Genomic DNA, 12,604 nt, shown 5'->3' with positions numbered 1-12,604 from the left:
CTTTCTGCCTAGACAAGAGAGTGTCAAAAGTGGCCCCTGATCTGGATTCCTGACATTTAGGAAGTCAGTGTGCATACATACAATGCTGTTCACAAGCATTCTTAATTTTTAACATTGTTAGCACAGATTTGTTGTTTGCTAAAGATAACCCTGTTCAAGTCTGACTGGATCACAGGGCATAGCACCAAAATACAGCTGATACAGCATACCTGAAAGGAAGCAACATAAGGCCGATCAAGCCAAGGTTGTCAAACAAAGAATCACAGGCAGGACCTACATGTTTTGTCTTTCAAATCTTTCTTGAGGGGAAACCAATTCCAAAGAAAGACCAGTTCCTGGATGAACAGCTTATACCTAACAGATCATTTATCCTAAACCTTCAAAAAACACATACACACTACCATGGTACTAGTAACACTAACCACCAGGTCTTCAACAGAGTTTCTGTCCTGATACCATGGAATCCAGAGGAAAGAGATCTCTTGGTCCCTGCCTTCATAATTGTTATTAGCTCCTCCAATTTGTGTTCTTACTTGTTATTCTATTTATCTAGAAGTTATTCTACCTTACTCTTCTCCAATTTTGAACAGTGGAAGTGTGGTGCATGCACATGAAGAAGGCACAGAAAGAAAATTCTCCACAGGTTAAATAAATCCTTAATCTCCTACAGTTGTTGCTTGATAAAGTATTTTCTCTCTCTTGCAAATCGTATGAAACTGAACTCAGTCCGCTGTAAACGACTATCTAAATAACACTTAAGCCAGCTCATACTTATTCTCTTAAAACCTGTATTATAACGCATTTTTTTGGCTGGGAGAGAGGGAGGGAATTAAAAGACTAGACAACAGATTAAAACTAAAATTTTAGACAGTACTGACATTTAATCTGTTCAGAGTTTGCCCATCTATTCATCAGCTAAGTAATGGGTTTCACTGTCCAAACATTAACATGCTCCAAGTTACAGTCAATTGACTTGAGGAAAATTGCTAATAGTGGCTTATAAGCTACTTTTAAAAATTCTCTTCAGAACTAATAAAGAATAACATACTGTATTAATTAGTATCAATGTATTTAATTTTAACCTAATGACAAGACAAGCTTGTTGCTCGAACAGGTGTGCTGCTTTATTTTTAGTGTAGTAGTAATAATTACAAAATATATATAACATCAAAACTACATTTGATCTTGGTTCTCTTTACACACTTTGAGGAACTTTATCAGAAATACTGAGACATCTTTGTCAAGAGGCAATGTAGCCCCTTTGGCACTTGGTGGATATTAAGTCCCCACACAGGTAGCTTCTGGTTCCCACACCATACAGCTATACGTCCTGGTGGTGGGACAGACTGCATCGCTTAAAAAAATCACACTGTTATACGTGTGTGCTCTAACGCTCTCAGAAGTCGGGTGAGTGCCACTCTGTCAAGCCGTAACACGTTCACAGGACTTTACCTTGTCAGCCTGCGTCTTCTGCTGAGCTTCTAAGTTCCCACCCATAACAGAATAAATGTTGATCCATCCATCAAAAGTGGCAGCAGAGAAGACTGAAGGATTCCTAGGACACCACTGGACATCAAAGCACCACTGACTCCGAATGGGCAACTCATAAATCACCTATCACAGAAAGAGAGAAGACAGAAACACAACATGAATAGTCCCCTGCTCTCCCCAAATAACTTGCCCACAGCAAGTGTCACACTTTATTTACATATCAACATTGTATACACGGCTCTTATTTTTGCTTCTTGAAGGACACATCTGCAACTGAGTTAGAGTGCATTGCACCCAAACAGCAGAAAGCCACAGAAAGCTGCTATACAATAGGATTCTGACTGTAAAACAAAATGCAAAAGCAACAAGTCAGTTTTGCTCTGCTTTCTAAGTACAGCTGTATCAGAGTGCTACAGTATTGTTGCAGCTGCTGTTAACCAAGGGAGACATACCAGAAAACAACACAGGGAAACCAGAAGCCGAAAGGCAAGGTGGTGTCACGAGCAAGAACATGTAAACAGAAAGAATAATCCAGAATAACAAATTTGACAAGGAAAATAAAAGCCTACAGAAAAAAAAAGTAGAACAATAAAAGAGGATTGTAATAGCTGCAGATGAACTATGAAGGATATTACAGCCAACAAGTTTCTGGTCCAGCACCCAAAAAGCCAAAGTTCAATTCATGGTGCAGTCACAAACTTCCTGCCTGATATTGGGCAAGTCACTAACACAACCTTGACTTTGAACCTCGAGTTTGCAAAATGAAGATACTTCCTTTATGCTTCACAGGATCAAAGCACAGAAATCACAGCTTCCTCCTCTGTAGGAGCATGATCTGCGTTTTCTGTTCCCAGGTATAAAACCTTGTATTTGCTTATATTAAAATCTAGATTGCTAAATTAAAAACAAAACCCGAAACCCACACAACAAAAAAACTCCACCCCCAAATATCCCCAGAAACCAAATAAGCCAACCCTTTCCCTAAACTTACCAGATCAGTCGTTCTGTATAACTGTACTGTCTTTACTACTGAAAACCTTCCCAATTTTTGTATCCCCTGAAATTTTTTTGTTCATTGGTACCAAGTAAAGAACAGCCCCCTAACAATAGTCTGTGCATAAATGCCTAACTTGAATTTGGACTCTGCAAATCTACAGCAGCACACATAAAGATGAGCCAGCTGTACTAAGACTTGTTTTTAAAAAAATTTTTGCACTAAAACACAGTGAAAACAGTGCCCATACAGAGGGCAAGGGGGTTGGAACTAGATGATCTTTAAAGTCCCTTTCAACTCAAACCATTATATGATCCTATGAAAAGACATTTGTAAAAATTAGACATCAGGAACGCTTCAGAGTCTGATTCTCTTCTAACCATTAGACATCTGTACAGAGTGAGCATGAAATCACAACAGCAGCATTTCATGCATTTTATGAAAATTGATTATTTTTTTTTCCATGTCTCCAAGGCAAAGGTGGTCAGCTAAGTGAAATTGCCCCAATGAAATTAATCCAGCCTGGGGCTTCCAGCTGGACTTTGTTTAGTATTGTGTGAGTACTTTTTCCATGCTATCATCAAGCTCAACCACATGAATTTTGTTCAAAGTTCAAAATTCATTTTTATCCAGAGATTCAGCATTGAATGAGTAGGCGTGCAGAAAATTTTCTTTACACAGTCTTGTTTTAATTCAGGTGATACCTAAATATTTCAAAGAGGGTAGTTTTGAGATAACATCACTAGATAAGCACATACATGTGAAACCACTGTTCCATGAATAAGGTTTACATGCTTATTTAATCACATTGTTCCCTCTCAATGATCCTAACAAATGTTCCTCATTCTCCCTCAAGTTTCCCTCCAAAAAAACTTACTACTCTAGGAGAAGGAAGAAGAAACAAATTGACACAGAGAATACTACATGTGTGAACAAAGCAAGAATAATCATAATTAGCTGAAACCAAGTTTTAGTTAAAGCTTTCTTCTCTCTATGCTCTCTGGACACACATATATCAGAGAAAATCTCTGTCTGTGTTGTTTTCAGTCTGGATATGGACAACACCCTCATTCACTGCAGGCAGGAAGAGTGCAGAAGGAGGAAATTACACTGGCACCACACAGTGATACAGATAAGAGACACACACACAGCATAACACAGCACTCTATAAAGCAGACCATGTGCATTTATAGCTGTAGTTATGTACCTCCCCCACACTTGGGTTCCAGCACAAGATCCGGTTGTCCTTGGCACTACTCAACAGCAGTTCAGGGTCAGCCTGGCACCAAGAGACAGAGAGAACTCCCCTAAAATAGGTCAGAAAGAAATCAGTATACTTCATACCTAATCCACCCTCCCACCCTGTCACCAAGAAAGCAGCATGCACCAGCACTTAAGGTCAGAAATGCCAGTTCTCATCTCTACCCTCAACAAGATTCATCTGTGAAACAAAGCAGGCCTAGCAAAACATATAATTCTCTTAAGTCCAGTTTCCCAGATGTCTGCCTTTGAAAGATGGAGATCCTTGAAAAGGCAACACAACAAGCAGGCCCTCACCTCGTGTGCCCTTCCAGCTGGCTCAAAGGAGATGTAGCAAAACGTAAGTCCCATATTTGGATGACTGGCAAGCGGTCATCCTCAGAGGAGAGTACTAGCTGGGTTGCAACTTCTGGATGCCATGCCATTCCTGAGCAATGCATCTAGGGACAAAAATAGCGGAGGCTGAAAATTTAGCAAAGCAGCCTGGCAACAGCACAAATGGCCCAGAGCCATGTCATTCTGTACTTAACTGGTCTAGAATGTCTGAAATAAAGCAAGTCTAGCAATGTCTTGCTGTGGGAAGCAAGTATTTCTACCTTCTCTACACAGTAAAAAACCCACTAACCATACAGAAGTTGAAGGACTAGTTCAAACTTGACCTGGGAAGACAGTTGGGATGAAAACACAGGAGGCTTCTCATAAATGAGCTGTGAACATAGAAACTGAATGCAAGGGTGCCTTAATTTTAGGAACAGCTAGGGGTCTTGTTTCTCCATTTCATTAGGGAATGAGAGGCGCTTTGATGTCACAGCTCCAAGAGAACCAGCCCAAACAGCTCCCACAATAAAAAGAGTTGACCCCAACAGCCTGTGCCACTACTTTGCAGTCACATGTGGCATATGTTGTACACTAGTTATAATCATAGTCTTTCCTCCACTCACCCTGTTGCTGTGGTCACTGACTTTGATGATAGGCTCATTCTTTCTGAGGTCCCAAACCACAGCCTTGCCACTAGGGTGAGCAGAAGACAGGATATGCTGCACCTGCCGATTCCAGGACACCACACTGATGTCTTCATGAGGCTGTAAAGATAGGAAAGGGCACAAATCCATTATCCCCATGTTGAGCGAACACTAATCACAGATTCTGTCACTAGCTTAACTAAGGGATTTGATTACATATATACATATATATCTATATATATATATTCCTCTCTTCAGTCACTGATCAACTAACTGGAAATATCAGCAGCACTGACCAGAGGGAGCATGGAAAGTCCTTCATTCAGAGAGCAGAGTGGACAGTCAAATTCTATGAGGGAGTGTCACCTGGAAAAGCACCTTTGCATTCTGAGAGCAAGTGCTGGATTCTGCATTGCCCAAATGTGTTATAAATCAGTACAGAGAACTGCAGCTGGGAGAACATAGATGCTTCTACCCTGACTCCTAGGATGAACTTAAATGGAAAGATGACCTTGTGCAACATTTCAGAAGTGCAGCAAGATGGAAAATTATGAAGCATTCAAGGCTAATTGCCATTACTGGATCTACTGCAATGCAGGAGATCGGCACAGAAACAAATGGGAGGTTTACTGGAGGAAAAATCTGGCCTGCTTTTAGGCAAGTTTACTACAATTTTTCCACTGTCATGTGTTGATTGCCCTGAATAACATAATCAGCATCAGAAGATCAGAAGCTTCTTCCTCTTCAAACTCAGGAAAACTGATCTGGGTGTAACAGCCAAATGCATTAAATGGCTCACTGTCTCTGCTAGGCATATTACTTTCTTGAGATATGAAAAGCTTCAGCTGAAGCCTGAAATAAATTCATTCCTCAGAGAAGGTCCAATAAGCTTTCTTAATTCATCACACATGCTCCAGCTGGAGCATAGATAAACTGGCCAGTTACTTGATTCAGATTCACAAAGATCTTACCCATCCATGCAAAGTGTATCCTTCCAGAGCTTGTCAGCCTACCTCCCTTCCCTTTACAACATTCTTTCCACCTCCCTAGAATGAAGCTAATCCATCACTCCTGATTCATCTTTCTCCTGACAGACATCAAGATTATTCCCACTTCACAGACTGACTGGACCAGGATGACTCCACACACTCACATCTTTTTGCCTTGCCTACTGAGATTTAAAACTACAGGGGTATTGCCCAGATGAAAACTCGTTTACCTGTGATTTAGCACCTGGAGTCATAGGCACATTAAAGTTATTCAAGTCCCAGATGAAAATTTCAGAATCATTGGCTCCAGAAGCCAAGAGGTTACTCTGTAGAAAAAAGAGAAGCTCGGCTGAGTTTTCTGCTCACAGGGAAAGAAGATGGATTTCTTAAAAATAAACATAAGCCAAAACCCCAAAATCTTCCAAAGTCAGATGACAGCTGCATTTCACAGCCACTGGTAAGCAGAAAGATACCAACTGGATTATAAACCAAGCACATCTCTGGCCTCCTTGCCTTCAGCTGTGCCACAGCACAGACCTGTTTAGAATTTGTCTAGCAAGCCACACGTGCAGGTGGCTGCTGTTACTCATCATGAAACTCTACCACAGACCTGGAAGCCACTGTCTCTGGCCAGCTGAGCTTTTGCCCTGCATCCTGGCACCAAGGACATTTCTTTTGAGATGAGGCAGGCTTCCCTCAAAGGTCTGCAGACAACTTTCAATTTGCCTTTGTGCTACAATGAGAACTTGCATTCTGTTCACTACTTGTTTACGTTGCAGTCCCTTCAAGTATGACCAGAGCCCCACTGAACTAGACACCAACTGAACAGATAAAAAAGAAGTTCTGATTTCAAATGGGTAATGGTGTAACAGTATTACAAGACTCATAAAATTACATCTCACCTAAATCACAATAGTTTCTCGGGGAGAAACTCTTCCGTAGGGCCTGCTGCCAAAGGACGAGGGGCAATGATTTTAAAACAGAGGGAGGTAGATTCAGATTAGATGATTAGATATTAGGAAAAAATGTTTTACAATGAGGGTGGTAGAACACTGGAACAGATTCCCCAGTGAGATTGTAAATGCCCCATCCCCAGAAACATTCAAGGCTAGATTGGACAGAGCTCTGAGCAACCTGATCTGGTTGGAGATGTCCCTGCTCCTTGCAGGGGGGTTGGACTAGATGGCCTTTAAAGGTCCCTTCCAACCCAAACCATCCTATGATTCTAAGACATATTTTTACGGAGAGGTAAGAGACTTGATCAAGATCATGGAGGAATTCAGTGGCAAAGCTGTGAAAAGAACCCGAGTCCCAAACTAGCCTTGTGTCACAACTACGACGCCTCTTTCAAGCTAAAAACTGTTCCTTCAGTTTATACATCTCTATACAGAGAAAAATATACAAGGATTTTTTTTTTTTAAAGATGCAGGTAAACTTTCCTTTGGTTTTAAGTAGCTTAATGTTGCATACCTGGAAAGGGTTGAAGTCAAGAGTTCGTACGGGACCTGAATGCTTCTCTGTCTGCCCAATTACAGGCTCACTCTTTGAAGTCAAGATCCGGTGCACACTGTACATTGTCAGTACACCGTTATCCCCTCCACCAATGATCACACCGGAGGACTCTGGAGACCCATTTCCAAAGTTACCCCAGATCAGCTTATGAAATCTAAAAAAGAAGAAAATAAAGCTCGCATAGCCCACAATATTTGGTGGAAGTCAAGACACCCTCTACATTACCAAAAAACACATCCATGTTCTGACCTATCAAACATAACGATCAATCTGCACCTTAAATATCTATTTCCCTTTTATGAGGACTGTGGCTCTTGCACACAAAAAATGAAATAAGCTTCCTTCCAAAGACTTTTAAAGGGGACTCACAAAGGAAGAGCTTGTCTCTCTCTTATTTTTTTGTGGTTGTGGTTTTTGTTTGTTTCTTTGTGTGTTTAAAACGTTTAAGACCTGATGTATGATTTGGTGGGTGAAATCCTACACTATATAGAAAATTAGATTACAGGACTATGCACCTTCCTTTCCAGAGCTGTCACCTGAAAAATACATTTACTCCCTTTAAAGTCTGCTAGTTAGAAATCAAGTCTACATTTTATACTGAGTGCAAATGTCACCCACACTGGGGAGCCTTAGAAATTACCTTGTCTCAAAAAGTTGGAAGATAAGTTTCACTTTGCCTCTAGTCTCTTTACTGCAAATCATTAGCCCCAGCAAATTCACAGGATACATAGTAGTTAGACAGTAGAGTCATTCCGTAAGTCCTTTCAGATTTCTCCAATGGTCCAGCTGCTCTACTTTTACATCCAACGTGATTTATATCAAGAAAAACATTAAATTTTTGAAGACAGAGGTCAACTGACCCAAAAGATCACTTTATACCCCCAAAACACAATTTCCTCCTCTCCTTTCTTGTACCAAAAAAGCCCTTTTCAGTTCCACTGATTGATACGTCAGTATGAGTCTCTAGTACCTGTTTGAGGCAGGAAGTGTTCCTTTCTGCTTCATGTCCAGGGAGGGATCCCTGAAGTCAACCTCAAATATTTCCAAGGTGGCATTTGTACTGAAGGATGCATCCAGTTGCTGGGCAGATGATCCTAGCAGAAAGAACAAGGGCAACACAAGTGGGTACTTTTTTCAAGAGCACAAGACAGAAAAAGAGCATGGCCCTGGAAACCTATTCTTCTAGTCAACACAGTCTTGGTGGTATGCCCATTCAAAGAGAGAACATGTCTGAACACGTCCTTCTCCCTAGCTTACAGAAGAAAAGCTAAAAGTTTATTTAACATTACCTAACAAGCCACTGCCAAGCAAATAGTCACCCAGTTACCACAGGGATGCTTTGTAACTGCCTATGGCATAGTAAGTGCCCATGAGACTACTAAAAAGCAGTACAAGTTATGAAACTCTGCAGTTTCTGATCTAAAGTAGACTGAAGCCAAGACCCTTGGTCCAATCAAAACTCTAGTTTTATTAGAGAAATGGAAAATAGACTATCTACCTCAAAAATTGCAAGGTTGCTTTTAACACAACAGCTCAACTTTCGTCACTTTTTTGGACAGTTATCCCCGAAAAAATCAAAACAATATGGCAGTGCTGTGCAACACAGGCAGAAGATAGAGCTGACTCGTTCTCATGCTGGGCAGACAACCCAAGCTGTCAGTTCCACACAGACACTAAACTTACCTACTGCCAACTCAGTGAACAGGCTGACTTTGTGCTTCAGGAAACAATATTATTACAATAGCAAATAATTAATAATATCAACAAAACAAAAATTAAAGGTTTTGCAGAAGTATTGAAAATTGAATGTTATGCAAAACAGGCAACTTTAGGGAGAACAGATTTCTATTACTTGATTGTCAAGCCATGTGATAATGTCTGAAGACCAACAAAGTAAAAGCCAGCTTGAGTAAACATTATTAGAATGAACTTTTTTTTTCCCAGAAATACCAAGTAAGTAAACGAATTTTATTTTATTTTCCACAGCAAGCAGATGTTGCGAGTCCATATAGGCTTAATTAGAAGTTAGATTAAAAAAAAAAAAACAAAAAAACAAATCACGTATTCACCCCTTGAAAAATCACTGGCCTTCAAGGTGTCAAAGTTGGGCATAAAAATAATCCCCTACAGGTCACTTTAAAAAAAAATTAAGGCTGTAATGTTTTTGGTATACTGCTTGTAAGTTTTCCAGAGATTATTAAGGCGAGAATTCTTGAAAGTTAAAACCAATACAACTCTACATACAATATCTCTGTGACTCATACTTTAATTTTAATGAATTGTGTAGAACTTTACCTGTTGCTAGATAAATGGGGTGGTTATTTGCTGGACTCCATGCCTGGACAGCTGTTCTCTCAATTTCCTTTAGCTTCATTTTCTAGGCTTTGGAAAAAAAATTCACACAGTGGTTAGAATAGTCGGATAAAGTCAGCAGTAAATAAATACACCAGTAACAAAGTATCTCCCTTATGAAAGCACCACGTGAACAAATTGCTCTCAATAGAGACAAGTTACTTGCTACTTCCTGAGCTAGTGAATACAGTTTTACTGAAATGCATTAGGGTATTTTAGAATTCATTAAAAAAAAAAACAACAAACCAAACAAAACCACTTCAGCTGCCTGATCCTAGATTTTCTTTCATATACAGCTGTCTTTTTCATTTACCTCAATTACAGGAGAGTTTCAGTAAAAGGATCTAAATTAAACAACATATTCAAGTCTTCAGTTCAGGCTGGTTTAAATCAGCTGCAGAAATTAATTTAAACAAATGCATTTGCAAAGCACAAGCTGATGTCAGTATACACATAGGCAAAAAAAGGAGCAGAAGGAATCTCAAGGCAGGCCAGATTCCAAACAGAAACGTGACGTGGCAACAGAAAACAAAGTGCAATGCTATCGTGTGCCAATTCAGTTAATGTACTTTGTTCTCATTCCTGTGAGAAGTGAAAGGAAAAAATAATTTGACTTTCTGCTTGAGTTTGTAAATAGTAGGAGAGGGTGAAAAGAAGTGATCCAGAAGTAACAACTGGGTTTCAATCTCAGCTCTGAGCACAATTCTTTTTGTTTACCCTGGATAGACCAACCGACACCTGTAGAATGGGAACACAACTTCCCTATGTCACTGGAAAGAGATTAGTTGGGTAATAATGTAGCAGGATAATTGAAAGTCAAATAGCAACAGCAGGCAGTCAGGAGGCTGCAAAGCTGAATATAAATACAAGTTATTGTTCCACGTAGGATCCCATTCTTGCTGAGGAGAAAGTACCCAGCACCTCTCAATCCCAGACTATGCCCAGACTTTCCAGGCATGTCAGCAACAGAAAGGATGTGTGGACACAGCATGCACAGACCAGCGGGGTCACTCTCATGAGCAGTTCGTAAACCTTTCCAGCTTGGCTGCAGCGCAGTCTGTTAGCTCTAGCTAAACAGTGCTGCTAACTATGCACTCAGATGATATCACGCTGAATAAAGTACAACTGTCAGCAGGCAGCACAGCAAAACATTCTGCATCTTGCCAGCTTGCTGTGATTAACCTCTCCTGGTTATCGGACACTGTTTGTGTCATGGTTAAACCACGGTCTGCATCACACAGCCCTCTCTTCAGATGCAGGGCTACAAGAGTCAGTGCTTCAGAGTTTGGCTTTACTCAGGCCAGAGTATGGATGTTTACTCGTAAACAAGTTCACAAAGGCAGCTTGCTGTGTCCAGCCCACTGTCTGGCCAAACCATCAAACAAAAACCAAAAAACCCCACAACCAAGTTTTGAAAAAGCCTTCTCTCATCTTGTTGCTTATGTGAAGCTATGGCCTCCTGAGGCCCACACAAAGGGAAATCTTGTCAGCACTGCTTCTTGGGCTTAGACATCTTGGCTAATGACTCCACACCCTTTTCAGGGTTTCTTCTCCATCACCAGTCAGAAGATAAGGACAACCTCTCCCTCACGCACTATCAGGAAAAGCTGTTTGATTAGAACCAATTTAATGCTTTATAGCATTAGACTGCAGCAGTACCTCCCAAGGCTCAAACTGCCTATTGCTATTCTCACACTAGCCTTATCCCAACTTAGCTGAGGCCCAGAGGAATCTGAACTCTTGTACAATAAAACAAATGTAACTATTTCCTCATGCAGCCTAGGAACAGAGGTGGAAAGATCATCTCCTCCTCACCACCATAACAGCCCTCTAAAGCTTACTTTCCTATCTTCCAGCACACTCTTTGTGAGGTACTCATTAGGGCTCCATCACATTCTCTCTGCCAAGAAGTTTCAGTGCCTACTCATCTGTCTGCCATACCAGCGCAGGAACATGGTCCAGGTCTCTTTTCTTCATCGTCAGGGGGAAATGAAAATATCCCCAGGAGGAGCCAGGTGAACCTGCTAGCAACAGCCTACTGCACAGGGCACCACTCGACTCCACTGATGTGAGGGAGCAGGACAGCTGGTGTGCTCCTTACCAGTCGCTTTCCTGCCTCTTCCTTCTCCAGGTATGATCCACCAGCTGTAGGAGCTGTCTGTACTACATAGAGGCCTCACTGCTTCTTGGCTCTTGAGAGGACAACTCCCATGCTAACCCATCAACATTACTAGACAATGGCCAAGAGACCATTTCCCTCTAGTAAGTTAAATGGTAAGGAAGCAATAAAGAGCATAAGCATCACAAACTTAGTCAGGTGAGTGGTACAAGTTCCCCCTATTTAGCCTCTGTGCTGGACTGACCGCATGGCTGGCACAATTCCCTTTTAACAGGCAAATACAAAGACAAGCCACAAAAAAAGCCATGCAGAACAGTATTGATCAATTGTCCAGCTCCTCTTGCCAATAGAACATTTTGCATAAGAAAGTCAATATTACTGTCCTCTTTTCACAAACTTAAGTCAGGACAGAATGGGAAGGTAAAGTGTCTTGCCCACGGTGACTCACCCAGACCTAGAAAAACAAACAAGGCATCATTTAGAGTGGCTCAAAATCAACAGAACAACTATGGAAGTGCTGGATCACATGTATCGAACACTCTGTCCCTGGTCCTCAAGGCAAAGCAGCAGTAGTGCCTTCAGAAGGCCCACAGGAGAGGCATAAGAAGCTAAAAGATCACAGTATCACACCACCTCTTAAGCACCTATCCGTTCAGCTCCACCACAGCTGAGGTTCTGCAAGGATGCAGCAGCACCTCCTCCTTCAATCAGCGGGCTCCGAGCTTGGAAGGAGAAAAAAAAAAGCCTGATTTCAGTCTTATGCTTAGAGGGGTGATCCTTCTATACACTGTGCATGTCTGTATCCAGGACAGGACTCACGAGCCTTAAAGCAGGAAAAAGCCTTTCTTTAGCAACCTCTTGTGGCTGCCTGAGAAAAATTCGCAAGTCTTGAACTCTTCCACAGGAGAGTTTTTAGGGAGAGGTT

At 41.2% G+C, this 12,604-nt stretch overlaps 1 protein-coding gene across 6 annotated transcripts in view; it reads right to left on the bottom strand.

Moving 5' to 3' along the window:
- SEC31B (SEC31 homolog B, COPII component) overlaps positions 1-12,604 on the bottom strand; it is a 55,874-nt gene that overhangs the window by 41,527 nt on the left and 1,743 nt on the right. For all 6 annotated transcript variants that reach the window (XM_086751735.1, XM_086751739.1, XM_086751738.1 and 3 more), the window contains exons 2-9: positions 9,504-9,590; positions 8,179-8,302; positions 7,167-7,362; positions 5,927-6,022; positions 4,687-4,827; positions 4,043-4,185; positions 3,693-3,792; positions 1,453-1,614 (exon numbers count right to left, since the gene is read on the bottom strand). In XM_086751735.1, coding sequence (XP_086607861.1) covers positions 1,453-1,614; positions 3,693-3,792; positions 4,043-4,185; positions 4,687-4,827; positions 5,927-6,022; positions 7,167-7,362; positions 8,179-8,302; positions 9,504-9,582 — 1,041 coding nt within the window. In that variant the 5' untranslated portion in view covers positions 9,583-9,590. The remainder of the gene's footprint in view (positions 1-1,452; positions 1,615-3,692; positions 3,793-4,042; positions 4,186-4,686; positions 4,828-5,926; positions 6,023-7,166; positions 7,363-8,178; positions 8,303-9,503; positions 9,591-12,604) is intronic.

Source organism: Chlamydotis macqueenii, chromosome 7 (assembly GCF_036417535.1).
Source record: "Chlamydotis macqueenii isolate bChlMac1 chromosome 7, bChlMac1.mat, whole genome shotgun sequence".
Lineage (NCBI taxonomy): Eukaryota > Metazoa > Chordata > Aves > Otidiformes > Otididae > Chlamydotis > Chlamydotis macqueenii.
The sequence above is the reverse complement of the archived record's forward strand: the minus strand, read 5'-3'. Positions and strand labels throughout refer to the sequence as shown.